Source organism: Pneumocystis carinii (assembly GCF_001477545.1).
Source record: "Pneumocystis carinii B80 chromosome Unknown supercont1.7, whole genome shotgun sequence".
Lineage (NCBI taxonomy): Eukaryota > Fungi > Ascomycota > Pneumocystomycetes > Pneumocystales > Pneumocystaceae > Pneumocystis > Pneumocystis carinii.
The window spans coordinates 27,555-55,096 of NW_017264719.1; the positions used below are offsets into that span (position 1 = coordinate 27,555).

Below are 27,542 nucleotides of genomic sequence, written 5' to 3' on the forward strand. Positions count from 1 at the left end.
GTCGAGAGATAATTAAAAAATATTAAAAAGTATAATAATTTTAAGATAAAAGGGATTTAAATCTATTATAACTAGTTATGAAATCTTATTCATCATTTCCATCTTCAAAAGTAAGTAAATCATCTAAGTTAGGATCATTAGATTCTTCGAAAGTTGACGATGGAACACCTAAAATATAAAATGTTAAAAGTAATAAAATAAAAAGAGAAATACTATATAAACGAATAATGCTTTTATTTGGATCCTTTAAAAAATTAATAATAAATAATAAAAATAAATAAAAGAAAAAACCTTAACAAGAACATATTTTCCTTCGGGCAATCCTAAACATAAATCGACAATAGTACGTACAATTCCCCATGCATTAGAAAGACTTAAATTCATTTGTGAAAGGAATTCTTTGGGTTTATATCCAGCTACGCCTAAAATTACATGCCGTTGAACATCTCGTGGATTTGCTCGACTTACATATCTATAGAAAAGATTAAAATTTATTATAATATTTATAAAAATTAAAACCCAAGCTTCATTAATTGAGAACCAGCTAAAATAGATTGTATTGCCCAACGAGCAAGTTTACAACTATTATTTTTCATTTCGGTAGCAACAACAGCACCTCGTTGACTATCGAGTTTAGATCTCCAATCTAATGCACCACCAGCACCTTGAGCTCTAGGATCGAATTCATTAAGAGCTTTAATTGAACAAAAAAAGTCTTCTCCAGATGGATTTTTTACGATAGCATCTACTTCTGTACGACAAATAAGACTAACAGGCACATCTCCAAACATTCCTAAATTAAACTTCCTATATTTATATCCACGAGCTGCAAGACTTTCTGTTTCTTCTTCTGGATTATAAAATGGATTAGGATTAGAAAATAAATATTTTTCAGAATCTGAATCTTTTAAAGCTTGTTGAGAAAAATTTTGATTAATATATGTTGCTTCTAAAGACAATTGACCTGATGTATTTATTGTTTCCTTTTGACCCTCTGACGGTTCCATCGGAGGATCAGCAGCATTTTCATTAACTGTTACATAATCAAATGGACCTCCCTCTCTTTTATCAAAAAATAATTTATCACTTTCACGAATAACAATAATATCCCAAGAATAAACAGAACGTGTTACACACATAAGAAGACTAAGTATAGAATCAACAATAAATACATTGGCTTCATTATTCATAGCTAATTTTTGAATCACTGGATCATCCGTTGTTGTAGGATTATAATGAACCCCATCTATCACTTGAAGAAGACGTTCTGCCTTTGTTGAAATTTTATCATAAGATTTATCATAATAACGCAAAAATCCATATGTCTCCAAATCTATACCATTGCCTACCTCAAAACTCATCTTAGCTAATCGACTAAATTCAATTTCTTCCAATAATTGCCAATCATGTTTAACTGTCACACTGGCATCTCGAAGACGTTGAGGTTTATCATATTCCTTCCATCCAAACTTCTTTAATCCTCTAGAAATTTGAAATCCATTACGAACACTTCTATTCGCTTCTTGATATCCTCTTGCAACCGTTCGAACAAAGTAATTCCCTCGTCCAGAGCCTCGGACTAAATTTCCTCTTCCACGACCACGAAGCAAGGCTCCCGATCGACTACCAAGCCGTGTCTTTGTTCCTGTCCGATTATCTACAACTGAAAATGTACTTTCATCTTCTGAATGCTGATACGCAAAAATAGACGCTACGCCTGAACCATAGACTTGATATTGCTCTAAAATACTCATATTACTATCAAAATATCTATATATGAAAAAATTTATACCTTTATATCGTCCATATTGCCGCTGTCTTTGTTCACGTCCATCTCTTAAAGGATCCAACGTCCAATCTGCTGTTTTACCAAGTCTATCACTTTTACTAAACGGTGTATAAGGAATATCCTCTTCAGTCTCAATAGTATCAGAAGGTCCCCATGGATCAGTAGGTTTACGAAGAGTAGGAAGCTTAAAGGTGGTCATTAAAATATCGAAACTTAGAGATATTAAAATAATTTAAGTAATATATATATAAAGACCAATGATATATGATGAGAAAATGAGAAATGATGCATAGTATTTAATAAAAAAAAGAGAAAGTTAATGTTTAAAAGAAGTAAATTCGATAGAAATGTCAGGAGAGTTCTCATGATATTTCCAATTACATATTTTTTCTAATTCTTTTTTGACTAATTTAAAATCAAGCGGTTTTTCAAGTTCTGAAACAAAATAATTAGGATGAGGAACAGTATCCATAAATGAGATCATTGCTATGATTGGAGTAATACTATTAATACTGCCACTTTGTACAATCATTCTAGCCAAATCGATACCAGACACTAATATAAGTAAGCTTTAATGTTATTAATAAGAAAAATTACATCTTGGCATAATTATATCAGTAAAAATAACATCGACTATATATAAAGTTAAATAAAAAATAAAAAAAAAATACATACATTTTACATCTCCAGTAGCATAACTAATAGCTTCTGTTCCATCAGATACGCTGACAACACGACAACCAAGTTTTTCTAAAATTGCTTCTGAAAGTTTTCTGGAAGCAGAATTACTTTCGCACACTTTAAAAACATTAGTAATGTATAAAAACTATTTAAAGTAATACATAATATATCCAATGGTCTATTTAAAGTATTATTCAAAAAAGACACTGAAAGTCGCTTAAGATGTAAACGTCTTGGTATCCTTAAAAGTGCGCCATTTCCGAATTCTTCGTTATCAGAAGATGAAGTTGAAAATTCAACCGTTTGACTCCCTCTATTATTATCACATGAATCTAGAAAAATACTATCATCTAATTGTTCCTTGATAGATGGTCTCATTCTTGAAGGCATTGTACTTCGACGACGTGTAATATTACTTTTTGGGAATATTTTATTTAGTAAGGAGTTATCAATATGTGACGAAGACGAATTTCTAGTATGTTTTGGTACCTTCGAACAATCATCTTTAGGAACCGAGATTGGTAGATTATTTGAAAAACGTTTCTTAGTAGTATTGACAAAAGATGAAACTGAACTAAGTGGTGAAGCAGGAAATGATGAAACGAGTGACACTTTTGTCATCAAAGAATTAGGTGACGTAGATAATATTGAAGCAGATGATGTTGGTGATGTTGATAATGACTCTTTTGGAATAATAGTAGAAATAGATCGATGGCGATGTTTTTGATAATCTGTATCAATAGCCAAAGTGATAGGAGAAGATTGAGATAGATGTTTAGAACGTAGCCTCTGAATAACATCTTTATTAGCCTTTTCAAGAACTTCTAGATTCTTAAATAAAAAGGAACCAAAATCAGCCGTTCTAGGCGATTCATTTGGTTTTTGAGTTTTTAAGATAGAATTCTCAGAACATGAAGATGTATTACAAGATGCAGTATTATTTTTTATATCAGAACAGCATTGATGCCCTTTTTCTAAAATACTAGGTTGGCTTTCGTCAATCTGAGTATTAGAACCTTCAGCATCATCATCGAATTTCTCAAGAACAGCACCACGAGTATCGAAATATTCTGTATTTTCAGGATCCAATGAAGTAGGAACAAAACAGCCATCCTCGTTAAGTAATGTATCCCAATTTATATCAGAAAAAAAAGGATGAGATTTAACTTCATCTGGACCTTTAGATCCTAATCTTTGTGTACGATTTATACACATAAGCCTGTTCATTAAATCCTTTGCATCTTTTGAAACCATATCATCTGTTTCTGGCCAATCTATTTTTCTTGAAAGGATATTCTCAAATACTTCCTCTGGAGTATTTCCATGAAATGGAGGATAACCATAAAGAAATTCAAAAAGAATACAACCCAACGACCACTAAATACATTAAACTAAGAGCAATAAACAAACTGAACAATTACCCAATCTCCTGTATCATCCTCATCTTTACCGTTAATAGTTTCTGGGGAAAGATAATCCGGAGTCCCAACAAATTTCCTCGTTGTATCATTAGGACTAAAAAGGCTTAAAAAAGGTTGATTTCCAAGACCTGTCAGAGAAGAAGCAATATTTGAATGAAAATTAGACGTCCCAAAACTGCTTGAAGTACTGCTAACAAAACTCGTAGTATCTTCGAAAAAAGACTTTTTATGTTCATCCAAATTAATTTTATTAAATGTACCAGAAATACTATCTATATCTCCTGATTTTGTGCCAAAATAACTTTGATTTTCAGAAATATGAGAATCATTTCTTTTGAGATTCGTTGAACTCATCGAATTTGTAGTTTGAAAAGGCTCTATTGACATAGCGCTTACTGACATAAATGAATGATTTCCATAATCATAAGACGAAGATCGAGAAAAACCAGATGCTTGGAGAGAAAAGGGCTCAAAAATAGATTCATTTGGAATATAATTAATATTATGTCGTCTTATTAAGCCTATTCTCGACAATCCAAAATCTGTTAACTTTAAATGTCCTCGCTGATCAATAAGAAGATTATCCGGTTTAAGATCCCTAAAAAAATATAAATCAATTATAATAGCCATTTTATATATCAATTACCTGTGAACAATACCCTTATCATGCAAAAACTCCAACCCAAGAACAACTTCTGCAATATATTTTTTGGCCCAATCTTCTGAAAGACTACCTAATGCTTTTACAAGAGCTGCACAATCACCTCCATTCAAATATTCCATAACTAAGTAAAGATAATCTTTACTCTGAAAAGTAAAAAAGAGCTTAACAATAAACGGAGACTCCCCTTGTGCCATAAGAATTGCACGTTCCGCACGTACATTTATCACTTGATTTTTAGCTATCATATCTGCCTTTTTAAGAACCTTAATAGCATAATAATCTCCGGTAGCCTTTTTCTTAGACAAATATACAGTGCCAAATGCGCCCTTACTAATTGGTTTAATAATTTCGTAATCTTTAATTGAAGGAACGGTTCTAACTGCAGGAGTAATTGACGATATTTTTGGTGATAACGGAGGTATTCGACTAGTTATATCAGATGCATAAGAACAATAACGTTGATAAAAATTATTAGTATGATCAACCAATGAAGGAGAAAAATCCGAACATGATAATAATGGTGATGTTATAGGAGTCAAATCACAAACAGAAGGATGATTTCGATGAAACCTTAATGGAGACGAAGTAAGAGAAACAACTCTTCTTGATGGTGACAAGTTTCTATGCGGAGAAATTTGTCTATGAGACGAAACATACCGAACAGGAGAAGGTTTGCGTCTTGGTAAACCATATATACCACCTTTTTTCTTAAAGTCAAATGATAAAGGCATGTCGTCACAACTATATAAAAGTGGTGAATTTTTTAATGCTGAAAGTTTTGAAAACCCTCTGTTATCCATACTAGATAATTCAGATGAGCTTTTTTGTGATCCAGAATGTCTTAAAGTCGGTGACTCTTTAAGAGAAACCAATGATGAAGCTTCGTTTTCCCTATCTAATATAGGTAGTTTCAAAAACTCTGAAAAATCGCTACTAGCATTATAATATCTTTGTCGAAATGACGATTCAGATTCAGATTCAGATTCTTCAATGGACAAAACTCTTTCTTCCTCTAACTTCTGTATAGTCTCATCAATAATATTTTGAACTTGAGTATCAAGTTCCTGACGAATTCTTTCAGAATATAGAATAATATTCTGTACACGCAATACCGCATCAACTTTAGCAGATATGTATGCTTTAGTATCTTTACAAAGATAAGATATTCCTATATCTTCAATATCTGGTGGTGTCCAATTATAAACCAATGATATTCGTTTCCGAGATTCTGGAGACTGAACACGAAGTTCATTTATAGGAATATCTGCAAATTCACTCTTTATTGCCGGTAATTTTATTTCCAACGCAGTTTTACAATAATCCAAAAGTGTTTCTATAAGTTGTATCCGTGAAATATAAGATACTTCTTGAGAATTCATGGATTCTAGAACACTGGATAACGCAATAACCGGAGGCGCAGATTTTATAAAATGATTTCTATATTCAAACACAATATTCGGATCGCCGGGATTTTCATTAAAAAGTTTAAGAATACTACTAAGAATTTCCCGATGATCTTGAAGAATATCCTGGCATTCCTGAACAATAGACTCTGTCCTATGAAGTACTGTGCATAATTCAGTATGCTTTTCGAAAAACCAAGGCTGTATTTGACGTTCACATATTCTACAAAGAACTGGAAGCAAAATAGCATTTTGATAATTACCATTCGCCAATGCATTTAAAAAATTAGATAAAACTTGAGATCCAAATCCAAGAGTTTTAATAAGCCCTTCATCAATATTCACCACTATAGGGTCAATTTCTATAACTGGTCGTGCTATCCACATCGTCTAAAACAATTATTATAAATCTCATCCTATTTAATATATTAATAATCATACATGTATAGCATTTAATGTAAATCTATCACGAATAAGTATTCCATGACCCTCCATCTCAATAACTCCTGTAAATTCCCCTTGACTTCCATTTTCATCTTCCCTGTCACTTGCTATATTTGTTACAATGCTAAAATGAATTCTAAAAATATGAGAATCATCCTTCAATAGCACATTAGTTGCATATGAAAATATATTTTCATTTCCAACTAAAAAATCTGATATAGGCTGTCCAATAATCCTTTCCGTATCAATACTATAATCTTAAAACTACTTCATTATACTTCATATATTTACCCAATCACCTCTTTCCATGATGGTCCCACCCACTTAAATTTTCCATCAAGTGAAAGCTCTATTACTATATTAATTCGTTGGCTCTCTTTTGCTGTTTCTTTAAGATCTTGTTCTTCCATTTCTCCTTATATAATAATAAATACTTAAGTATCACATCCAAATCATAAAAAAACACTAATTAAACACGCAAATATTCACTCCAATCATACTCTTCAATCCTTTAATCTGACTATCAAATAAAAACTATTTATAAATATAACTGAATAAGCTTATGTTTGGGTATAAATTTATAATTTCTTAGCCAAATATACCAACCAATACCTCATATTAGATATCGTGCTTGTTTTCCTATAAAATATTTAGTATATAAGCACCTTAATCAATACAATCTAAATCTAAATTTTCTATCTAATTTTAAGGTAGGTTGGAGAGTAAAAAGCGCAACGTTTGAAATTAATAAAAACAAAAAAAAATCAATAATTAATGGATTTTCTATAGAAAATAGGTTATAAAGAAGTAAAACCTTATATTATTTCTAATTATGAATAGAATTTGATATATTTTTTAAATTTTTGGGTATTTTTTTGGGATTTTAAGGATATAAATTTTGTATATTTTTAGTATTTTTAAGAGAAAAAATACATGGAAATAGAGACAGATAGTATGAATGAAGAGGATAATTATAAGGTATTTATAGTAGAAAGGATGAGGATAGGAATCTTATTGAAAAAAGAGGAAAAAAAAGACGAGTGAAAAAAGAAAACGAAATGAATGTAAATTAGAAGATATGGATAAGAATGAGGATATATGTATGAATATAGGAGATTATAATCCGTTTAAAGTGTTAGAAAATGAAGAAAATCGAGAATCAGTGGGATTAAAAGGGATGGAAAATGGAAAACGGTCAAAAAAAGAATCTAAAAAGGTGAATATATGAAGTGAAAATTAATTAGTTTTATAAAGCGAAATTAGAAGAAATATCCTACATTGAAGATAATAAATACATCGCCAGAAAGATATATTGGAATTGGAGTAATTATTTAATTTATAAGAAAGAAAACTTATATATGAAGGATTTAAGAGATGTTGTTTTATGGGTTATTGGGAATACATCAGCGCCGTCATGGATTGCTATAACGGTAATTTATATTTTTGAGAGTAAAAAAAGTATAACATATGTTTAGAATAAAACATCTATTAAAAAAATTGTTGTTTTGCTTATACCAGGACTTGATCCTACACTTTTTAACCTCGATACGGATTGTATTCTTACGAATTCGCCGGTACCATTAGAAGAATGTTGTCCTGATAAATTACAGAATTTTAAACAAATTTTTTCTTATGTTATTCCTACACGTACACCAGGAGAAAGATATAAGGTACATTCGCCTATATCTTCATTTCTGCAATGTTCTTTATCGAACGCAGAAAAAGTATGTCAGAGTGAAAAATTAAAAAGTAAAATGCAAAAGAAATATTTACCGGAAAATTACTTAATGTCATATTCTGAACTTGTTGAAAGGGATTATCCCTTGCATAGCATTTTTCCTGATTCAAAGGCTTTACCTAGTGGTTGGAAAGAAACGTATATTCCAGAGGACTTTGAAAATACATTAGATTCTAAGGAAAAAAAAGTATTAGCTTTAGATTGTGAAATGTGTAAAACAGAGAATGGACCTGAATTAACTAGAGTAACACTTGTTGATTGGGACTCTCAAGTAATATATGATGAACTTGTCAAGCCGGATTCACCAATTGTTGATTATTTGACTCAGTAAGAACTAATGCTGTTTAGATTAGTATTTTAAAGTATATGTAGATATTCAGGAATAACAGAAGAAAGACTATCCAATATAACAACAAAAATAACTGATGTTCAGGAAGCTTTGTTAAAATTAATCGATAAAAATACCATTATTGTTGGACATTCACTTGAATGGGACTTTAGATCTTTAAAATTTGCGCATCCTTATATTATTGATACATCATCAATTTTTCAACACACTAGAGGGCCTCCTTATAAGCCTGGTTTGAAGTGGTTAGCTCATAAATGGTTAAAAAGAGAAATACAAAAAGATAATGCATTAGGACATGATTCCATTGAGGATGCTTTAACTTGTATAGATTTACTTAAGTTAAAATTAAAGAATGGACCGGAATTTGGGTTATTTAATGTAGATAATGAATCTATTTTTTCAAAACTAGAAAAATGTGATGAAACAAAAAAATGTGCTATTGTAGATTATGGAGGACCAGGGCAATGGTATAGAAATTCCTTAAAAACTTTTGTTTCAAGTTCTTCAGATGATGAAATTCTTGAAGGCGTTGTAAAAAACATTAATTCACATGATTTTATATGGGCAAGATTTAGAGAATTGGAATATAGTTTAGGTTGGACAAAAAATTCTGTAACAAAAGATATAGAATCAGTAGATAATGCATTTATGAAACTTAATGAAAGAGTATATAAGCTATATACATGTTTGCCAAAATATACTATATTATTAATATATAGTGGTACGGGTGATCCAAGGGAAATGTTAAAATTTAATTCTAAGAAAAATGCATTTAATATAGAATTTAAAACTAAAAAATGGGAAGACTGCGAAAATAAATGGGATGATGATGATAATGAAAAACTTGCACTGGCAACAAATAAAGCTCGCCGAGGTATTAGTTTTATTACACTTAAATAAATTCATAAAAGAATTGAATTATTTTTTTCATAAAAAATAATAAAAACATGTATTAATGAATCAAAATATTAGCAAGAAATGTTAGTTTTTTATAAAAAATATTTATTTAATATTTGATAACTTAAGTACTTTTTCTAAAACTCCTCCAAACTTTCGAAGATATTGAATTTCATCTAAGGAAAACCCTTTACTTGTACGTTCCTGCAAAGTAATTAATCAATCAAATCCTTTTATTAATCTAAAATTTACCTTTTTGGTAAAACCAGCTAAAACTACACCAGAACTACTTTTGGATAACAATTCCTTTAATGAATTTTCGGTATTTGATTCATTTATATCATCCCTCCAAAGAGGTACTAAAATACCGACTTTATAATCAAGACAATCTTCATTTAAGTGTAATGGATTTCGATAAATAAGACCACCTTCCGATCTTAAAGCGCGTAAATGCAATGCTGGATCCAAGACAGGAGGAGGATCAGGTAAGCCCCAACCAGCTACAATATCTAGATAAACATTAGGTGTCGTCTCGTTCTCATTTTTTTGAAATTTTGACAATGTAGAATTGCTAGGAAGAATTTGAACAATATAAACCAAATCAAGTCCCAAAGTACATGCTATAACGTGTGTAGCAAAAACAGATGGATGAGATGTATTAGAAGAAAATGTCTGTGAATTCAATGTAGAGTCTTCTTTCGAGATAGTATTTTTATGTTTAGAATTAACAAAATTAATTTTTAAGTTAACTGGTGTTGATGGAGGGGTTAATTCTGAATTTTTTAATACCTGTGTGTTCTCCTTTTTATTCATATCTAATGAAGCCTGTGTAGATTCAGAATAATTCTTATTATCATATCCTTTATTTTCTAATATGTTAGAAAAATATTGAGGAGAAAGTGTTTTATTTTCAGAAATTAGAGATGAATGAAATGATGATTTTTGCTCTTTATTATATTTTGTTCGTGACAATGGAGAATTTTGGAGACTATTAAATTTGTAAGCATCAGCAATAATTTGATGTTTTTCTCCAATTCGTGAATCAGAAGGTATTGCATAAAAAGAAGGATCTTTAATAGTAGCAATTTCTTCGGATTTAAAAGAAGTTTGAGTAGTTTCTCCAAAATTTTGACTAGGCTTAGCTTTCAATTCTTGATCAAAATTTTTAAAAACATATTCGGAAGGAGACTTCTGGGAATAGCTACTTGAAACATCTTTGTTATTTGAAACTGCTTGATAATCATTTGTTGTAGAAACAAAATTTAATTCAGGAAAGTTAGTAGATGATTCTAATGACAATTTTTGAAAATCGGTTTCAAAAGGGTTAGTTTTCTTATTAATTTGAGAAATATAGATAATTTCATCCATAGCCATACGAGCAAATTGAGAAAGTGGACGTTGATCCTGAGAAGTAAAAAATAATCTAGCATTAGTATCTATAACACAAATAGTTCCTATAGCATATCCATCCTTGTTCAAAATAAGTATCAAATCATAAATATATATATATAATATAAATACCGGTGTAATAATTGGTGCGCCTGCATAAAAACGAAAATAAGGAGGATCTGTTACTAGAGGATTTCCTAGAGAAGGTTAAAAAAATACAAACAGCTTATATTATACCTTTAAATCTCCAATCCTTAGATGCATCAAGAATTACCATTGGATTAATACTAAGTAATGTATGGGCACAAAATGTTACATCTCTATCAATTTCTTGCATATTTAGTCCTACTTCTGACTTGAAATAACATCGATTCTCATCAATTAGTGATATTAAGGCAATAGGCGTCGAAAAAAAATCTCGTGCCGCAATAACTAGTCGTTTAAGACGTTCCGCTTCATTTTTTTGGTTCGGTCTGCTAGAAAATGATAAACCCCCCGAATTTTTATCTAATATAGGAAGAATATTATATCTTTCTAGCGCCTATTTCTTCGTTATATTTCAATTAAAATAAAATTAGCCTTATTATACAGCAATACGTTCTCCCTCATTAAAAGGCCTTGGCGGTATAAAATACGGCGTTCTAAGTTTTGTAGGCGGTGATGGCGGACGCGATAGATTATACATATCCTATATAACGTTAAAACATTCCATTCTTCCCTTAAAAAATCGTATTTCCATACTTGTGCATATGCAAAAATAAATTGTTTCCATTTATTAAATTCTTCATTTCTAGACTCATTTGACGTAGAAAAACTACTACTTCCATTATCCGATGTACTGCTTCTTGATGCATTTGTAGGTATGCTACGTTTCTTCTTTTCTCTCCATAATATCGTAGGCTCTTCTCTAGCCTGCGGACGCACTAGAAGAGGACGAATAACCGAGTTTGGAGGATTCCTCTCTATATCAACCTGCTTAATACATGAATATACCCCTTTTTCCTGCATTTCTGGATGGCGTAGATTCTTTTTCTGAAACAAATTCCATACAGAGCGTTCTTTATTTTCATTAAAGTCTTCTAATGACATAAAATTTGGTTTTTAACTTAGTATAAGACCTTTTTTAAATATTTAAGCTTATTATATTCTTAAATATTTAAATTTAACTACTTTTTAACCCTTGTTTAATGAGACTTAGTCGGCATCAAAATTGAAGGGTCGTCAAATAATTAAATTAGTTAAGACAAGATATTTGAAGAGAAAACAAAAAAGAATATAGAAAGAATAATAGAAAGCGAATAATTATGTTTGTTTAGTGAAATTAAGAAGTAAATAAATGAATTGATTGTATAATATTTTTTATAAAAAAGTGAAATGAATAAATATGAATAAATGACAGGTTATTTTTCGACATCCATTTCTTCAGTATTTTCTTGAGTAGAATCTTTTTGAGTAGTATCATTTGAAGGGTCGGTAATATTTTCACGAGATTTTCCTTCTTGTGCCTATATTTTTTAATAAAAAAAAATATTAATTTATAATCAATTGAAATACTTCTTGACGAGCTTGTTCTTCTTGAAGTGACATTTGAAGTGCTAATGCAAGTTCTGGGTCAAGATTAGGATCTACACCAAAATCAAAATGTTCACTCGGAAGTCCACCCTGAATATTAGAAGTAGAATGCATAGAAGCTCTGTCTGTAGCAATTATTGGAGAATATAGAAGCTGATCTGATAATAAACGAGGTCCAGGCGGTATTATTGCAAGATGTCTAAAAAAGTTAAAGAAAAAAAAAATACATAAAACAAACGAATTGTTATCGCTATTAATTGCTTCAATAAATGCATTTAATTTTGCTGTATTTTCATCACATATTTCCCCGAAATAAACAAAATCAACAGAAACATTATTTTTCTTCATTTTCTTTGCTAATTTAACTAACGTTTTCTCGTCTTCTGTAACTGGCGACCCAACAAACACAATAATTCTTTGTCTTTGACGTTTTTCCGGTCGATGTTTAAGTGCAAGCTGTTTCATATAAATCATTCATCAATTATATTAAAAAAAAAACACACATGTGCCACTTGAATACTCGTACATATATTCGAACTCCCTCCAACTTTTGATTCATGCATTGCTGCTAAAAATCTACCATAATCTTGTGTTAACGTAACCAATATTTCCGGACTAAAAATTTATTCAAATACATAAAAATTATCCCTTATTAATACCCTTTCCCCCCCATAGACATTAATCCTATTAAATTCTCAGGATGTGCTCTCATTTTCTCTGAAAAAATCAAATTAATAGCATCTTTTTGTGATCCAAATCGTGTAGGTAAGTAATCCCCATTTCTTGCAAATTCACTATTATCCATCCTAAAAATTCAATCAATAAATTCTAAAAAAATATAGATAATTATATTCTCTAATTACACAATCATCGTCGCTTCTAATGTCATATTTATACTATTCTTAATATATTATTTATGTCTGTTTTATTTATGTCTGTTGCCGGCTTCGATTTTACTCTGTATAATAATAAAAGGTATATAAAGGACTTAAACAGGTTACACCATCAAATGACCCTTTAATGGAGCCAAAAAATGACCAGAAAACAGTAGTTTCTGATATTTATTTAAAACAATTTGAAAAAGAAGAGTTATTAAGAAATTTAGATTTAGAATGTGAGAGATCAATTTTTTAAAAAAATGTACAAATATTTCTAGTGAGACAGAGACTTGAACAGATTGAATCTTACTTTTTGTTATTAAGGAATACTTTGCAGTTATGTGGAGAAATGCGTCTTAGTCGTATTCCACGAGGTATACGAAATACTAAACTTGGAGATTATTATAAACAACACGACATAGAAAACAAAGAAAACAGGCCTTAATCATTATAATTCATAAGATCTATGTATTTTTTAAGTATTATAGTCTATCAAGTCAATATTTCTTATATATATATTTTATTAGAGCATTTTTTATATTTTCATTTTCTTATACAAAAAAAAGGCTTTACAGACATTTTACCTATGTTTTTGATTTAGATTTATTGAAAACTGTCTATTGCTTTTTATTTTTTTTAGATATTAATTTTATACTTTAAGAATACAAGCTTAAGAAAAACTTTAAAAATACATATGTTTAAGATAAGCAATAAGCCATTTGAAGCAGAATTCTTAGTTGTATGAAATCCAGAGTATTTAAAAAAAATGGCAATTAAGCATTCAGAACAAGATTCTGAAGGAGAGATAATTCATGGAAATTATTGGAATAATGAGATGAAATTTTATAATAATCAAGCATGTTTTTCAATGAGGAATGAGAAGGAACTGTATAATAAAGGATCAAAAGATTTATATCAGGGACATCCAAATACTACATTACTTAAGGATGTATTAATAACGTCATTTATTGAAAAAAAAGAAGAGTTATATTTAAGAGAGAAAATGAATGATTTGAAGTCATCATATAGTTATCAAGGGGAGGGAGAGTCTATTCGAATCAATATGAAGCAATATCATAGGATATTGAAGCGTAGAGCAGCAAGGGCACGTATTCAAGAAAATTTGGGAAAAAGGGAACATATAAAACCATATTTACATGAGAGTCGACATAAACATGCAATGAAGAGGCCTCGTGGTCCAGGAGGACAATTTATTAAAAATAAACCAAGTTCAGAGGAAGAAATTATGAATATGAATGAGGTTACAGACAAATGAAGAAAAAAAAGAATTAGAAATAATGAATACAAATGCAATTGATATGATTTAATACGATTTAATACGTGGATGATACTTATATTTTTTAAATTTAATATTTTTTTATGGGAAAATTGCAGAATGATAAATACAGGAATTTTGTAAAATATGATTTAGAAATATCATTGTATTAGAAATAACATCTTTCATATATTTATTGTGGGTCAAAAAACACATTTTAAATTTAGTTATTGAAACCAGGTTTTCGAAACTTTAGAATATAGCGAATTGATATATTTTATATTAAGAGGAATTATAATGATCTATATATAGAGAAAAAGGGAAGAAAAAAGATGAAAACATATCTTTTATGAGAAATAAATTATTGAAATATGAAATTAAAGCGGATTATATTTATAAAAAACTTTAGCAAATATATTAAAAAATAAAGAGAATTGAAATTTGTTGAATTACATATAATATCTTATATAAAACTAACTATTAATGACTTAATAAATATATTAAATAAATTATTTTATAATTATCAAGAAAATGATCAAAGTATATGATTTAAAAGAACAAAATTATATTGAAAATATAGCAAAACATAATGTTTTATATGCAATTAAATGCTACGCTTTCTGGAAATTTAAATGAACAGCAGTACATTGCCTATATATGTGTTATTTGAAAAATATATATTAATGATACCTTATTGGGAGAAACTTTTCTAACACAATAGATGTTAACATCGCTTTGAGATAATTTTGTTCCAAGAGAAGAACTAAATTTCTAAAAATCAGTATATTTTTCTTATATCAGAGTTTAATATTAACATACTGAAACTAAATCATCAGGAGGATCAATCTTTGAAAAACAATAGACATGAATTGTAGGAAGAGAATTCTTATCAGAAAAAAATAAATGTTTATGTTGAGAATAAATTCCTTTAAAAGCATCTATATATTTATTAAAAAAATAATGAAATAATAAAATAATTAAAGAAATACCCAAAAAGTCAATAGATGTTTCGGGTAAATTCATGATAAAATGTTTAAATACTTGAGGTATTAAAATGTCTTCAAAATTTGATATTTTTCTCTGTGATTTAGAGTCATTTTTATGTGAAAATTTAATAATCTTTTGTTTTGAAAAATCTAGTAATTCCTGAACTGAATCCCTAATGAATTGACGCCCATCTTTACAATATGCTTTTACAAATGAATCAACCTTATAATTTAACAAAAATAATTTCTAAAATGTATACAAACCTTGTTCAAAGATATATTTTCTTTTAAACTTTCATAACTGTCTGGATTTAAATCATTTGCAAAAACAATGGCACCTTTTTTGCCTGCTGGTATAGAAAATGGTCCTACTCCAGCAAAAACATCACATATAGCATCTCCCTTTTGAAATAACTCAATTAATCGATTATGTTCATGGCTAAGTCTAGAATTCCAATATACCTTGGAGAAATCGAATTTAAAAAGACAATTGGACTCACTATGCTGAACAAAAAAATCATTTTCACCTGCTAACACTTCCATTTTAAAGTTTCTAAATTTTGTATCAATCGTATCTACTTTATTTACAACTGTACGTATTCCCTTATTCTTACTAAGAATAACTTCACCTATTATTTTCTTGTATGGCAAATATTCTTCACGAATATTCATATGTGCTTCATTTTTCAGACACATTTCAACCAACCCCAATCCTTACCAATACTTCCTACCTGTGTAAAACTACATGGAACCTCTTTTAAAAGATTTTCAGGAAGAATTGCATTTAAAATATCATCTTATAATAAAATATATCAATTTTAAAAATCTGTTATTTGAAAATCATTTTACCAGAGCTCCAAAAATCATAATCAAGCTCTAAAAGATGCGGAACAATAGAAATATTATTTTCCTTTATATATTTATGTGATCTTTCACTTAATTTTGACATATCTTAACATTAAATTTCTCATATTTATAAAAATCTTCTTTACTTTGTACTGAAATCTCTGGTTTCAAGATAATTCTTTTAAATAATGAATCCTCATAGAAAAATGGAACAATCCTTTTCATAATATCCCTTAAATCCTTAATATCTTGGTGTATTTAAAGAATAAAAATACAATGAACATGTTTTACGAAATGTTGATATCAAATTCAATGGTACTACTGCTGCACTTAAAAGAATAGACTTCCTAAAAAACTTCTTATCCAGAATCCTCATAGACCTATTAACTGGAGGCTTTAATAAATCATTTTCATTTTTATTCATTTTTGATTTCAAATATAATAATTATGATAGATATATAAGCGAGATCATCAAATAATAAAGTTATAAAAATATTATATCTAATATTAATATTTTTAACATATTAATAACCTATTCTATATTAAATAGAATAATAAAAATACAATAAACTTTTATAATATTGGTTTAAGTGCAGCAGTTACATTAATATCAAAAAGTTCACACCTAATTGGCATTTCCATTTTATAGAATGGGTTTTTCATAACATAATCTGCATAAAGCTCATATATTTTCTTCATCAGTGCGTCTACGTTAGGCTGTTGAGGCTCTGTAATTAATAAAAACTTAATTCCTGTAAATAATAATAAATAATAAGAAATAAATAATAGAAATATAATTCCTATACCTGTAAGTGTTTGAAAACACTGTAAATGAAAAGTTTGTGCCTCTAATACTTCGAGTCCGCTTAAACCCGCTAATGGGGATATTTTAGCTGTAATAGCATGTATTCTATAAATAATAGTATTAAAAAAATACAATCTAACAAGTAATTAATAAACCCATGGAAAATTCCTGCAAGAACTAAGTAATCATTTGAGCCTAGTCTCAAAAGTCCCTCGTTAAAATCTTTTTGATAAATAAGTCCACCAGCTTTATTAATAATATAAAGAGAAAATATCATATTTCTTCTCAGATATCCACAATAAAACAAGTCTTTTCTTTTATCTTTTATTTAATAGTACTTTATTTACTTGTTTTTGCTATGTTTTTATTGAAATTTTTATTGAAAAAGATATTAACAGTTAATAAGCTCTTAAAAAGCTTAATATTAAGTGTTTCCTTATATTTCTTAACAATTTTTATTTAATTTTAAAATCCTTTTTAAACCTATAAAGCCTTAAAAATTTCGAATGTTTCAATATACTGTGTAATGCCAGTAGCAGCACAGAGACATCGCGTGCGTCAAAGAACACGGTTAGAAGAGGAAGATGCATCTCGTTTACAGCTAGGAGAGGGTAAGGGGCGTTTATTGTGTTTTTTTTCCTCAGAAAAAGGGCTTATAAATGCTTTTTTTTTGAATAATAGAGTTTGCTAATGCAACATGTTTATCTGTAAGCGAGGCAAAGATAATTTTGGAGGCAGTGCTTTCTCAGCGTCAAAAGGAGCTTGGAGATGAGATTGTTATGACAGAGTATGTCTTTTTGTGCATTTTTTTTCATTATTTTTTGGATAATTATAAACAAATTATTTTCAGTGTAATAAGAAAGATTAAGGATTATCTTAATATATTTGCGAGATTTAGAACACAAGAATCTGTACATGCAGCAGAAAGGTAGTTCTATTTTATAGTGTAACCCGGGTTTTTTTTAATGGAAATATGATTAGAGTGTTACGAGGGGATCCAGATCTTCATTCTTTCGAAACAGCACAACTTGGGACACTTTGTTGTGAAGAAGCAGAGGAAGCACGTACTCTAGTTCCATCACTTTCTGAAAAAAAGTCGGATGAGGCATTACAAACTCTTTTGGATGAATTATCTAATTTACGCCGTTTTCAAAATTAAAAGATCCCCATTTTCTTAGTAATTTTTTAACTGTGTTATAAAGAATACTTTTAAGTGCTAAGACATACATGTTTTATTTATTTTTATGTATATTGATAGAATTTAAAAAAAACTATATTGAACGATTTGATTTATTTATTTGATGATTTTAAATTGATATTCATTTCTGGCAGATTAAGCATATTCTTTAGAAGTATATTACAATATCTTAAATTATTGGAATGCCTTTATTATTTATATAATTTATAATTATGGCTTTTTAATTCCTAAATTTATGTATCTTATTTTTATGTAGACTTTTTTTAAATAATTGATATATTAAACAAAAGAAACAATTTGACTTATATTTTAAAAATATTAAAACAACATTTATTAAAAGTTTTATCTTTTTATTATCTTTTTTTTCAAAAAAAATATAAAGTGATGTAAATGTTAAAAACATTTATTACAAATCTAAAATATATTTAACAAAATAGATATTTTATTAGTTTTTTAAAAAATGTTATTTAGAAATAAATGTTTATTTATTTTTGTTTATTTCAGAAAATCAATAGTACATTTAAGCTTAGCTTTTACTTTACCCTAATAATAATTTCTTAAATTAATATCTTTATGATTTAAATATTTTAGCGCTATTTTGAGTTTTTTAATAAAATATTTGAACAAATTAAATCAAATATTTTTAAAATTTAAACAAATATAGGCTAAATTCATGAGAATTATTATATTTATTTAATATGTTTTATAAAATATCTAAAAAACAAGAATAATTATATTTTATCAATATATATATATAATATTAAATATGAAGAAATATACAAGTTTTTCTTCTTCAAATGATCAAAGTCAGGATGAATTGTCTTTTTCATTTCCAAAAAGACAAAAAAAAAGGAAAAAAAATGGAAGAATTGTAAAAACATCAGTCAAAAAGGCTAAAACAGAAGAAATTCATGATATTCAAGAGAATAAAAGGCATTGCTTTGAATCTGTATCTAGAAACATATCTAATTCTTTATTGAATGAGGAAGATGATGAATTGATTGGAAATAATGATCATATAACTACAAAAACATTTTCTAGTAAGAAACATGATAAAAGAAATTCAAGAAAACTTATTGAAATTTCGAACAAATATGAAGGATACCACAAAGCTGAAAATATTCTTGATGAACGATTTTCTAAAGCAAAGAAAAAAACAATAAAAAGTACTATGTCTTTTTTTCAAGGATCAGATCAATTAAAAAATACTAATATTAGAGAATGTATAGAAGTTGAATTACAAGAAGATACAAATAAAGAAACGAATGATCCGAATTTTTGGAGTGATAACCTTAAAGTTTCCGATAAAGATCAGGATCCTATAGATATGTCTTCGGATGATCCATTAACATCACCTTTTACAAATACATATACTACATGTACTAAAAAGGGACGTAGAAAAAGTTATAAATTGGAAGACAATAAAAATATATCGAAAAAGTAATTATAATATTATAGTTTTTATAATTAACAATTTTTAGCTTTAATGTTATTATAAATTCTAATGCTACAAATTTCAATAACCAAAATGATTCAAATTTAATTAGTAATAAATTAAGTAACTCTTTTGAAAGATTATTTAAGGAAAAAATCAGTTATGAACATGAAAAAAAGCAAGATATTACGGAAAATAAATCAATTTTCAATAATTTTAAAAGTCATATCTTAGAAAAACTTACTGGGAGAAAATATGCACCAATTGTTGGTCTTGATTCAGAATATACAAAATTACGTGAACTATTATATCGAACTATTAATTCAGGTGAAAGCAACACTTGTTTAATTATTGGCCCTAAATCTTCTGGAAAATCTAATATTGTCAATACAGCAATTGATAGTCTTAATGAGTTTTCTTCTTATTTTTTTGTTGTACGATTAAATGGAATAATACAAACTGATGATAGACTTGCATTAAAAGAAATTGCAAGACAATTGAATGTAAAAATGAACTTGGATGATAAAGAAAATGCAGCAGTTAAATTTATCTTTTATTTTTTTTATTTTATATTAATCTTTATTAGTCTAGTTTTTCTGATAACTTATTCAAAATTTTAGCTATTTTATCACATCCTAGAGAACTTAATCTAATAGATGATAACAAAAATTCAGGAGAATTTGACTCATCTTACAATCCTTTATCTTCTAACATAACTTTTATTTCTGTCATTTTCGTATTAGATAATTTTGATCTTTTTACACAACATCATCGTCAAACTCTTTTATACAATTTATTTGATATATCCCAAACTAAAAAGGCACCTATAGCTGTTATTGGATTGACATGTGCATTGGTATTATTTTGTTTTTTTTATTTATATTTTTAATTTTCTTTTAAAGGATTCTGTAGAATCTCTTGAAAAAAGAGTCAAAAGTAGATTTAGTCATAGAATAATTCAAATTAAGCATCCAGATAATCTTGAGCTATTTATTAAAATTTGTCGATCTGGTTTAACTATTGATTACGAGCCTCCTTCTGAATTATCATTAGAAGAAAGAGAAAAAGAGCTTCAATTTATTAAAAACTGGAATAAAGGAATTGATGTATAGTTTTTCTTATATTTTTTTAGTTTTAACATAATATATAGGACTTGTTTCAAGAAGGAAATTCAGTTTACCAACTTGTAAAAAAACTATTCATGACTTCTAAGGATATTAGAATATTTTATTCACATTGTATTATACCTATTGTTTTATTATCATCATCATCATTATCAAATTTACAAAAAAATTCTTTTTTTTCTGAAAATCTTTTTAATTCACACAACAAAATCACTCTTTTAAATGGTAAATACTGAAATATTCCTTAGATTTCATTCAATTCTTTATAGGAATCTCATTATTACAACTTTCATTATTAATATGTGCTGCAAGAATCGATACAAGAGATATAGATGCTCTTAATTTTAATATGGTATATAAAGAATATTATGAACTTGTTACAAAGACTACATCATCATCCACCTTCTCTGTTATTAAAAACACTTCAATAAGGCTCTGGGAAAGAGATATTCTTCTTGATGCATGGGAAAAATTATGTAATTCCAATTTTTTACAACCATGCAACACTAATTTAACTAACATTGGTGGATTGGATCGTGAATGCAGAATGTATCGTGTTGAAATTATATTAATGGATCTTATTTCTTATATAGAAAAAGTAAAAACAATTCCAACTATTTTAAAAAGATGGTCTAAAGATGTCGTTGCTTAAATATTTCAAAAATACAGGTTTTTCTTATATTTATATATTACTTCTTGGTATCAATCATAAACTTTAATTACAACTTATATATTTATAAGCGATATTGCGTAATTAAGATGTTTCTTCGATGCTTCTATAAGACTTAAAATATAGTGTTTTTGAGCAAAAAAAAAGAATTTGGGTTATATTAAGCATAAAAAGATATAATTTTGCATATTTTTTAAAGGAAATTGGGGTTTTTTTTATTTATATTGTTTTTTTCTGGATTAAAAAGGACAAATTTTAAGGTATTTATGATAAGAATAAGATAAGATTTCTATTTAATATAATTATACTAGAATAAAGCATAAGATAATAAATGTTTATAAGGCGATCGAATTATGTTGATGCATATTCTCGAATTAAGGCGGCATCGTTATCAGGATCATGTACAGTTTTGATTTTTGTTGCTCTTGAAGTTGATGCACTTTGTGCTTGTAAAATGTTATCAGTCAGTGATTTAATGGGATATGGAGGAATTGATTGATGAGAAAATATAGACAATAATGAAACATGATTTTATTTCTCATAAAATTCAACCTGTATCAGGTTATCAGGATATAATGGATATAAATGAGACGGTGGTTTTGAATAATGAAAATGTGTCATTTTTATTGCTTAATAATGATTTTTGGTAACAATTTTAGTTAAGGTTTCTTATATTATTAAATTGTGGTGCTTTGATTGATTTATCTCAATATCTTACTCCTCAAGATTATGTTAGTATATATGTGATTGATTCACATCGTCCATGGAATTTGGATAATGCATTTTCTGATAATAATATTTTTGTTTTTGATGATGGAGATATTGAAGAAAAGCTTTCTGAAGAACGAAGGGCATACGAGGCATTGGCAGAGGTTTAATGACAATTATTATTATTAACTATTAATTGATTCATTTAAGGCGAATGATTTGGAGTTAGAACAGGAGGAGGAGGAGGAGGATGATTCAATAACTGATGAAAAAGAGTCTTTTTTTGAAGATGAAGATTTTGAAAAAAGTAAATTAGAAAAACGGAATACATCAGTATCAAACAATGCCTCGCGGGATCTGGTACCATCAGATGACGCTAAAAACAAGAAATTGCCATCGGATGTATGTATATTTTTAGCTTGGAAATATATTTAAGTAAGTTTTTTAGCCTACCCAATTTTCTTTGGATTCTTCTGCAAAACATGATTCTCGAAGTGCAAGACGAAAGCAATACTATAAATATCAAAGAATTATTTCAGATTATTATGACTCTGGTACATGGTTTGGAGAATGTATATCCAGTCAAATGTATTCTCTTGCGTCTGATATAGGAAGAGAAGATAATGAATTGCTCTGGCTTGCTATTATAGGGCTAACAAATCAAGAAATGCATAGGAGGACAAGTTATAGTAAATATCTACAACTATATTCCTTATTTAAAGATGAAGTTAACCGATTGAATCCTCCTGTTTCAGATTCTAAAGATATAAAAAGAGCAAATGGAAGGACAGCAGATGATTCTTCAATTAAGACAAAGGACGAATTTCGATTTATGTTAGTTCGGCATTGGAGTTTGTATGATGCTATGCTTCATTCATCTTATTTAGGTGCAAAATTAAAAATTTGGTCTGAATATGGTAAAAAAAAATTGCATAAATTATTTGCAAAAATGGGAATTTCTCTGCAACAATGTCGTCAAATATATACTCACATGGATATGGATTTAAAGAAAAGTCTTCGAGAAAAATTGGACAAAATAGCCCCTTTGTATGGATTAAATGATTTGATATATCCGAGTTTTGTTCGAACATTTGGTTTTAAATGTACACTAAGTGCTAGTGATGCAAGCTATGGGCTTAGCGCTCTCTTAGAAACAGGAAAACATAAATGCGAAAAATATGATCCTAATAAGGAGAACGCAAAACCATTAAAAGATATAGAGCATAGCAATAAACAAGAGAATGTTATCCAAGATCTTTGGCTTACTTATTTCTACGATGCATTTGATGCATTGGATAAGTAAGCTTTCTTAGATATCAAAAACCAAGCTTATTAATAACAGTATTGATGCTTTGTATTCATCTTTAAGTATCGCTATGGAACTACAAAGAGCAATTGTTCGCACTGGGACATATTTGATAGATAAACGTGCAATTAGACATTTAAAAGCGTTTCGTATTGCTGTTTTGAAAGAAGGGCCTGATCTCAGCATTTTTACACATCCATTTGCACTTTCTAAGTTAGCAATATGGGTAGCCGATGCTATTAATGTAATGTTTTGTTGTTTTATATTGTTTATACAAGCAATTGATAATAAAAATAGGAACAAGAACGTGAACAAGGACGAATACGACACCTTCCCTTTGTAATTGCATCTTTAAATGAACGTACCGATACATATCTCTTACTTGGAACATCTGTTTCTACATCTTCTGATGAATTGGAAGAAAATACTAACTACAATAAAAATCGATTTGGTTTAATTTTTTCTCAAGTTGCCCGAGCTACTTCGGCTCGTATTAAAATGGATTCTTTTGATGCATATTGTGTTGAAGTTTATAAACAAGATCTTGCTAGTCTTCTTGAAATATTAAGCACTAAAGCAATGTTTTGACAATCATATATATCTTATCATTCATTACTTATATGAACCTAACCCTATATCAATTATCTATGATGGTAATAACCTAAGTTTTTAGATATCTGGCGGATATTTTTAAGGACTTGCCAATTCTTCTGGATCTCAATCATTGACTTTGAAATACATCTAAATAATATCTTAAAGCTTTTACAAGTTGTGTTATAGAGGTGTCTTTATTTAATTTGTTATTTAATACTTGTAATCAAAGAAAAATGACAGTTCTTAAAATAAAGGGAAATGACACTTACAATAACTCAATTGAATCTGAAAATACATATGAATTACAGGATAAATCAATGATTTCTAAGGATGAAAATTCGCCTGATTTTTTGGCAATAACAAATTTGCCAAGACAAATGAAACAGAATCCAATAAATTTAAAAGGATTTGTCTCTTCTATTATCAATAATGTTAAAGGTGCATGGATAAAGGCTAAGAAAGACTATAAGGAATCTCTAAGGAAACAAACTAAACTTCGACATTTAAAGAAATACTCAAATTCAGATTTCTTAAAAGTCAAAAAGACAGAACTTAAAGCACGAAAACGTTTGAGACATGCTAAAATAGACAAAGAAAATACATCGTGTATATATACCGAACCAATTACATCTAAATCGTCTGTAGAAAAATCGCCCATTTGTCAGCTTAAATCTCCAGATTTACCTATGTCTATTGACACAAATAATTCGAATTTAGATAATCCTTTAATTGCTCCTGATTCTATAGATCTTGATCTTAAAGATGCCGAATTAGTTAAAACAAACGACATATATTGCTCTTTTGAATCTTTAAAGGATGAATTCGAAAAAACAAAAAAACGACTTCAAATCTTTGAACAAAAGTATGGTCCATTTGAACAACTTTTTCCTACCCCTGCAAATCAACAATCATCTGAAATACTTAATACCCCTTCTAAAACACAAAATCAAACAATTCTTGATAGGGTTTCTTCGACTTCCTCTATTTCCAAAAATACTTCAATTTCTATAGATAATTCATCTAATTCTATTCATACTAAAAATCTTCCGCTTCTAGGTGATGATCCTTCTCTTGAAATATTATCTCCTGTTATCTTACAAAACAAAAATATTAATTACAATATCGAATTGACTTGATTTCTATTTTATACTTTTATATATTATTTTCAATTATTATTCACAATCATTCTCTCAATTTTTATGGATTATATTAAGATATATTTACTATGTTTTTTTAAAGAAAATAGTTATATTAATATTAACCTTATATAAGATCGACAATTAAGATCTCTACAACATCTAATTTTTAAACAATAAAAGTTAATTAAGACTAGATTCAATTAAATGGTGTTTTATAAGAAGAATTATCTTAAATAGTTAAGTATTTACTTTGTTTAGGAAGAACAAGTTATTTGTGAAGGGTGTATTGAGAAGTTAATTGCACGAGTAGAAAAGAATTCAACAAATAATGAGAAACAAATATCTTCAGAGGATCCTTATAAATTGAAACTTGATCCTAATGATCCTGAGCATCCATCTATGTGGAATTTTAGGAAGAAATTTTTCCATCTTATTATTATGTTTATTATGGTTTTTGTTATGTAAAGTTTATATTTTATGATAATTATATTTTCTTATGGTTTCTAGGTTTCTATCACTTACACTTTATGTATAATTCAATGGTGGTTATGCCTAGACTGATTTAATAAAAAGGTTTCACATGTGTTAACAAAACCTGAAACTCATACACATCTTTTTTTATTAACATCGTAAATACAGTATATATTTTTAAATGAATGTGACAATGGTATAGGATGTTTTCTGGATTTGCACATGGACAGTTTATTGGCGAGGTAAGTTTATTTATGTTATTTTATATATGATTATATAGTATAAAGCCATTATCAAAACATTTTGGAAACAGAAGAATATTTCTTATTTCTCTTTTTATGTTTACAAGTATGTAAAAGGCTTTTTTTTTCATTATTAAAGTATAAAAACATGCAGTTTTTCACATATTTTTTATAATGATAACAAATAAAATTTCATTAATTATATTTCGATTTTTAAATGGATGTAGGTTAAATATTCTATAGAAGTCTATAGCTAAGGAGGAAGTATATGGGGGCGTAATTTTTAGTTCTTGTAAACTGTCAATTTTTGATATATATGGTAATGGGGGTTATTTTCCAAAAATGTTGCTTCAGTCTTCAATTATGCTAGGGATTCATATGGGACCTGTGGTTGGACTAATTCTAGAAGAAAATGACCGAATTGTATGGTGGTTTTGGACTGTTATAATTTTATCAGCTATTATGTTTGTCTTTGGTATATTAATATTAAAAGAAGCATCACCTGAAATTATTTTGAATAAAAGAATTGAAAGATTAAGGCGAGTAACAGGCTCTTCACGATTTATAGCTTGTATAGAAGACAAAAAGCCGTTGCGTTATGTTTTTTTTTCATTCTTTAAAATGTCATGGAGTAATTTCTTTCTTTATAGTTTATATTTAATTCATTATTATTTAGATATCCTAAGGAGAGATTTTATTCTTTTGCTTATTATTATTTCAAAAGTTATTGTTTGGGATACCATCCTTCTTCTATTATTTGTAAGAGGTGTTATATATTTTTCCATAATTAAATCAATATAGATTCATCCATTTTCACTAACGAAAATCTATCAAAAAACCTTGTCTAATTCTTTTATATTAATACTTTTTCATGCACTAGGCGTATTATTGGCGATCATATGTTATAAAATTTATGATGAGTTTTATATAAAACGACTAAAACACAATAAAATTAAAACAAAGCTTCTCATTGCTATTATAATATACCCACTTTATATATCTTGTAAGGCTTAATTCTTTTAATTTATATTAACATTTGTTAGCATTGATTTGGATGGGATTTACTACACATACTCTTTTCCATTTTATAATACCTATTTTATCTCACATTGTTATGGGGTTTTCAGAAACATTAATACTTGTAATTATAATTTATTATAAAAATTACTATTATTAATCTATATACAGGATAGTTTTAACCAATATATGGAAGCATCTTATTCTGATGATCCACATGCTGTAAATATCAACTTGGCTTTTTCAAAATTAATTGTTTCTGCAATAATTCATGCAATTATTAAAAGTTTACTTATATTTATAAAAATAATTCAATTAACTAATTCTAGAATCTCTATCACAAAAAATAACGATTATGTCTATAATTATAGCTAGTATTAATGTTTTTTCATATATTATTTCTCTTGGTATTTCTTTTATTCTTAAAATTAACTATTATTTATATTATAGTTTTATATATTTTGGGATCTAGTCTTCGATCTAAAATTCAGCAAAATTGA

At 28.1% G+C, this 27,542-nt stretch overlaps 14 protein-coding genes across 14 annotated transcripts; 8 read left to right on the forward strand and 6 right to left on the reverse strand.

Annotated features, from left to right (window-relative positions):
* Nucleotides 1-39: 39 nt before the first annotated feature.
* Nucleotides 40-2,030, reverse strand: T552_01632 (hypothetical protein). Its single transcript, XM_018370208.1, has 5 exons — nt 1,793-2,030; nt 520-1,741; nt 292-472; nt 214-244; nt 40-168 (listed from the first exon to the last, which is right to left on the reverse strand). Exons 1-5 carry the CDS (start codon nt 1,986-1,988, stop codon nt 86-88), a joined length of 1,713 nt encoding a protein of 570 aa, XP_018225914.1. The 5' UTR covers nt 1,989-2,030; the 3' UTR covers nt 40-85.
* A 35-nt stretch (nt 2,031-2,065) lies between these two features.
* T552_01633 (hypothetical protein) lies at nt 2,066-6,858 on the reverse strand. The gene is made up of 8 exons (XM_018370209.1): nt 6,694-6,858; nt 6,400-6,652; nt 4,538-6,348; nt 3,892-4,489; nt 2,632-3,847; nt 2,465-2,587; nt 2,387-2,422; nt 2,066-2,344 (listed from the first exon to the last, which is right to left on the reverse strand). Exons 1-8 carry the CDS (start codon nt 6,810-6,812, stop codon nt 2,106-2,108), a joined length of 4,395 nt encoding a protein of 1,464 aa, XP_018225915.1. The 5' UTR covers nt 6,813-6,858; the 3' UTR covers nt 2,066-2,105.
* A 570-nt stretch (nt 6,859-7,428) lies between these two features.
* On the forward strand, nt 7,429-9,435 carry T552_01634 (hypothetical protein). Its single transcript, XM_018370210.1, has 5 exons — nt 7,429-7,618; nt 7,666-7,725; nt 7,767-7,832; nt 7,878-8,467; nt 8,513-9,435. Exons 1-5 carry the CDS (start codon nt 7,481-7,483, stop codon nt 9,387-9,389), a joined length of 1,731 nt encoding a protein of 576 aa, XP_018225916.1. The 5' UTR covers nt 7,429-7,480; the 3' UTR covers nt 9,390-9,435.
* Nucleotides 9,436-9,445: 10 nt separating this feature from the next.
* T552_01635 (hypothetical protein) lies at nt 9,446-11,925 on the reverse strand. The gene is made up of 6 exons (XM_018370211.1): nt 11,517-11,925; nt 11,365-11,463; nt 11,013-11,316; nt 10,908-10,972; nt 9,639-10,856; nt 9,446-9,590 (listed from the first exon to the last, which is right to left on the reverse strand). Exons 1-6 carry the CDS (start codon nt 11,862-11,864, stop codon nt 9,492-9,494), a joined length of 2,133 nt encoding a protein of 710 aa, XP_018225917.1. The 5' UTR covers nt 11,865-11,925; the 3' UTR covers nt 9,446-9,491.
* A 200-nt stretch (nt 11,926-12,125) lies between these two features.
* On the reverse strand, nt 12,126-13,287 carry T552_01636 (hypothetical protein). Its single transcript, XM_018370212.1, has 6 exons — nt 13,211-13,287; nt 13,007-13,153; nt 12,851-12,962; nt 12,586-12,803; nt 12,330-12,546; nt 12,126-12,280 (listed from the first exon to the last, which is right to left on the reverse strand). The coding sequence occupies exons 1-6, from the start codon at nt 13,234-13,236 to the stop codon at nt 12,176-12,178; spliced, it is 825 nt and encodes a 274-aa protein (XP_018225918.1). The 5' UTR covers nt 13,237-13,287; the 3' UTR covers nt 12,126-12,175.
* On the forward strand, nt 13,219-13,716 carry T552_01637 (hypothetical protein). The gene is made up of 2 exons (XM_018370213.1): nt 13,219-13,461; nt 13,504-13,716. The coding sequence occupies exons 1-2, from the start codon at nt 13,368-13,370 to the stop codon at nt 13,668-13,670; spliced, it is 261 nt and encodes an 86-aa protein (XP_018225919.1). The 5' UTR covers nt 13,219-13,367; the 3' UTR covers nt 13,671-13,716.
* Nucleotides 13,717-13,946: 230 nt separating this feature from the next.
* T552_01638 (hypothetical protein) lies at nt 13,947-14,547 on the forward strand. The gene has a single exon (XM_018370214.1). It carries the CDS (start codon nt 13,992-13,994, stop codon nt 14,499-14,501), a length of 510 nt encoding a protein of 169 aa, XP_018225920.1. The 5' UTR covers nt 13,947-13,991; the 3' UTR covers nt 14,502-14,547.
* Nucleotides 14,548-15,095: 548 nt separating this feature from the next.
* On the reverse strand, nt 15,096-16,757 carry T552_01639 (hypothetical protein; the record flags this gene model as incomplete). Its single annotated transcript, XM_018370215.1, has 9 exons — nt 15,096-15,152; nt 15,192-15,272; nt 15,321-15,439; nt 15,491-15,710; nt 15,752-16,164; nt 16,206-16,283; nt 16,337-16,438; nt 16,480-16,565; nt 16,609-16,757. The coding sequence occupies 9 exons, from the start codon at nt 16,755-16,757 to the stop codon at nt 15,096-15,098; spliced, it is 1,305 nt and encodes a 434-aa protein (XP_018225921.1).
* A 104-nt stretch (nt 16,758-16,861) lies between these two features.
* T552_01640 (hypothetical protein) lies at nt 16,862-17,460 on the reverse strand. The gene is made up of 3 exons (XM_018370216.1): nt 17,294-17,460; nt 17,140-17,243; nt 16,862-17,085 (listed from the first exon to the last, which is right to left on the reverse strand). Exons 1-3 carry the CDS (start codon nt 17,413-17,415, stop codon nt 16,907-16,909), a joined length of 405 nt encoding a protein of 134 aa, XP_018225922.1. The 5' UTR covers nt 17,416-17,460; the 3' UTR covers nt 16,862-16,906.
* Nucleotides 17,461-17,633: 173 nt separating this feature from the next.
* On the forward strand, nt 17,634-18,307 carry T552_01641 (hypothetical protein). The gene is made up of 4 exons (XM_018370217.1): nt 17,634-17,749; nt 17,820-17,925; nt 17,989-18,066; nt 18,120-18,307. The coding sequence occupies exons 1-4, from the start codon at nt 17,665-17,667 to the stop codon at nt 18,295-18,297; spliced, it is 447 nt and encodes a 148-aa protein (XP_018225923.1). The 5' UTR covers nt 17,634-17,664; the 3' UTR covers nt 18,298-18,307.
* A 759-nt stretch (nt 18,308-19,066) lies between these two features.
* T552_01642 (hypothetical protein) lies at nt 19,067-21,593 on the forward strand. The gene is made up of 6 exons (XM_018370218.1): nt 19,067-19,776; nt 19,818-20,310; nt 20,358-20,627; nt 20,674-20,877; nt 20,922-21,120; nt 21,165-21,593. Exons 1-6 carry the CDS (start codon nt 19,103-19,105, stop codon nt 21,545-21,547), a joined length of 2,223 nt encoding a protein of 740 aa, XP_018225924.1. The 5' UTR covers nt 19,067-19,102; the 3' UTR covers nt 21,548-21,593.
* Nucleotides 21,594-21,896: 303 nt separating this feature from the next.
* On the forward strand, nt 21,897-24,167 carry T552_01643 (hypothetical protein; the record flags this gene model as incomplete). Its single annotated transcript, XM_018370219.1, has 7 exons — nt 21,897-22,028; nt 22,078-22,179; nt 22,225-22,437; nt 22,484-22,675; nt 22,722-23,572; nt 23,616-23,823; nt 23,877-24,167. 7 exons carry the CDS (start codon nt 21,897-21,899, stop codon nt 24,165-24,167), a joined length of 1,989 nt encoding a protein of 662 aa, XP_018225925.1.
* A 239-nt stretch (nt 24,168-24,406) lies between these two features.
* On the forward strand, nt 24,407-25,309 carry T552_04120 (hypothetical protein; the record flags this gene model as incomplete). Its single annotated transcript, XM_018372171.1, has 1 exon — nt 24,407-25,309. One exon carries the CDS (start codon nt 24,407-24,409, stop codon nt 25,307-25,309), a length of 903 nt encoding a protein of 300 aa, XP_018225926.1.
* Nucleotides 25,310-25,516: 207 nt separating this feature from the next.
* T552_04121 (hypothetical protein) lies at nt 25,517-27,542 on the forward strand (the record flags this gene model as incomplete). The annotated part of the gene is made up of 12 exons (XM_018372172.1): nt 25,517-25,519; nt 25,571-25,773; nt 25,820-25,841; nt 25,886-25,941; nt 25,986-26,025; nt 26,269-26,656; nt 26,702-26,784; nt 26,827-27,028; nt 27,069-27,166; nt 27,214-27,328; nt 27,372-27,449; nt 27,493-27,542. 12 exons carry the CDS (start codon nt 25,517-25,519, stop codon nt 27,540-27,542), a joined length of 1,338 nt encoding a protein of 445 aa, XP_018225927.1.

What these genes read in the sequence shown, in the direction of transcription:
- T552_01633 (XM_018370209.1), bottom strand. Translation starts at nt 6,812, where the DNA reads ATGGAAGAACAAGATCTTAAAGAAACAGCAAAAGAGAGCCAACGAATT. An exon ending in TTACATTAAATGCTATACAT is followed by an intron (nt 6,349 to 6,399) that starts GTATGATTATTA and finishes TAATTGTTTTAG; the next exon opens with ACGATGTGGATAGCACGACC. An exon ending in TGATATAATTATGCCAAGAT is followed by an intron (nt 2,345 to 2,386) that starts GTAATTTTTCTT and finishes TACTTATATTAG; the next exon opens with TGTCTGGTATCGATTTGGCT.
- T552_01634 (XM_018370210.1), top strand. Translation starts at nt 7,481, where the DNA reads ATGGATAAGAATGAGGATATATGTATGAATATAGGAGATTATAATCCG. An exon ending in CAAAAAAAGAATCTAAAAAG is followed by an intron (nt 7,619 to 7,665) that starts GTGAATATATGA and finishes AAGCGAAATTAG; the next exon opens with AAGAAATATCCTACATTGAA. An exon ending in CGTCATGGATTGCTATAACG is followed by an intron (nt 7,833 to 7,877) that starts GTAATTTATATT and finishes ACATATGTTTAG; the next exon opens with AATAAAACATCTATTAAAAA.
- T552_01641 (XM_018370217.1), top strand. Translation starts at nt 17,665, where the DNA reads ATGCCAGTAGCAGCACAGAGACATCGCGTGCGTCAAAGAACACGGTTA. An exon ending in TCGTTTACAGCTAGGAGAGG is followed by an intron (nt 17,750 to 17,819) that starts GTAAGGGGCGTT and finishes TTTGAATAATAG; the next exon opens with AGTTTGCTAATGCAACATGT. An exon ending in TCTGTACATGCAGCAGAAAG is followed by an intron (nt 18,067 to 18,119) that starts GTAGTTCTATTT and finishes AAATATGATTAG; the next exon opens with AGTGTTACGAGGGGATCCAG.
- T552_01635 (XM_018370211.1), bottom strand. Translation starts at nt 11,864, where the DNA reads ATGTCATTAGAAGACTTTAATGAAAATAAAGAACGCTCTGTATGGAAT. An exon ending in TAAGGATTGGAGATTTAAAG is followed by an intron (nt 10,973 to 11,012) that starts GTATAATATAAG and finishes AACCTTCTCTAG; the next exon opens with GAAATCCTCTAGTAACAGAT. An exon ending in GCGCACCAATTATTACACCG is followed by an intron (nt 10,857 to 10,907) that starts GTATTTATATTA and finishes ATTTTGAACAAG; the next exon opens with GATGGATATGCTATAGGAAC.
- T552_01640 (XM_018370216.1), bottom strand. Translation starts at nt 17,415, where the DNA reads ATGATATTTTCTCTTTATATTATTAATAAAGCTGGTGGACTTATTTAT. An exon ending in CTTGCAGGAATTTTCCATGG is followed by an intron (nt 17,244 to 17,293) that starts GTTTATTAATTA and finishes TATTATTTATAG; the next exon opens with AATACATGCTATTACAGCTA. An exon ending in GTGTTTTCAAACACTTACAG is followed by an intron (nt 17,086 to 17,139) that starts GTATAGGAATTA and finishes TATTATTTACAG; the next exon opens with GAATTAAGTTTTTATTAATT.
- T552_01636 (XM_018370212.1), bottom strand. Translation starts at nt 13,236, where the DNA reads ATGACATTAGAAGCGACGATGATTGT. An exon ending in ATGTCTATGGGGGGGAAAGG is followed by an intron (nt 12,963 to 13,006) that starts GTATTAATAAGG and finishes ATAAATTTTTAG; the next exon opens with TCCGGAAATATTGGTTACGT. An exon ending in CGAGTATTCAAGTGGCACAT is followed by an intron (nt 12,804 to 12,850) that starts GTGTGTTTTTTT and finishes TATATGAAACAG; the next exon opens with CTTGCACTTAAACATCGACC.
- T552_01638 (XM_018370214.1), top strand. Translation starts at nt 13,992, where the DNA reads ATGGCAATTAAGCATTCAGAACAAGATTCTGAAGGAGAGATAATTCAT.
- T552_01642 (XM_018370218.1), top strand. Translation starts at nt 19,103, where the DNA reads ATGAAGAAATATACAAGTTTTTCTTCTTCAAATGATCAAAGTCAGGAT. An exon ending in AATAAAAATATATCGAAAAA is followed by an intron (nt 19,777 to 19,817) that starts GTAATTATAATA and finishes AACAATTTTTAG; the next exon opens with CTTTAATGTTATTATAAATT. An exon ending in CAAAATCACTCTTTTAAATG is followed by an intron (nt 21,121 to 21,164) that starts GTAAATACTGAA and finishes AATTCTTTATAG; the next exon opens with GAATCTCATTATTACAACTT.
- T552_01632 (XM_018370208.1), bottom strand. Translation starts at nt 1,988, where the DNA reads ATGACCACCTTTAAGCTTCCTACTCTTCGTAAACCTACTGATCCATGG. An exon ending in GCAATATGGACGATATAAAG is followed by an intron (nt 1,742 to 1,792) that starts GTATAAATTTTT and finishes TGAGTATTTTAG; the next exon opens with AGCAATATCAAGTCTATGGT. An exon ending in GAAAATATGTTCTTGTTAAG is followed by an intron (nt 245 to 291) that starts GTTTTTTCTTTT and finishes AATTTTTTAAAG; the next exon opens with GATCCAAATAAAAGCATTAT.
- T552_01637 (XM_018370213.1), top strand. Translation starts at nt 13,368, where the DNA reads ATGGAGCCAAAAAATGACCAGAAAACAGTAGTTTCTGATATTTATTTA. An exon ending in AAGAAATTTAGATTTAGAAT is followed by an intron (nt 13,462 to 13,503) that starts GTGAGAGATCAA and finishes AAATATTTCTAG; the next exon opens with TGAGACAGAGACTTGAACAG.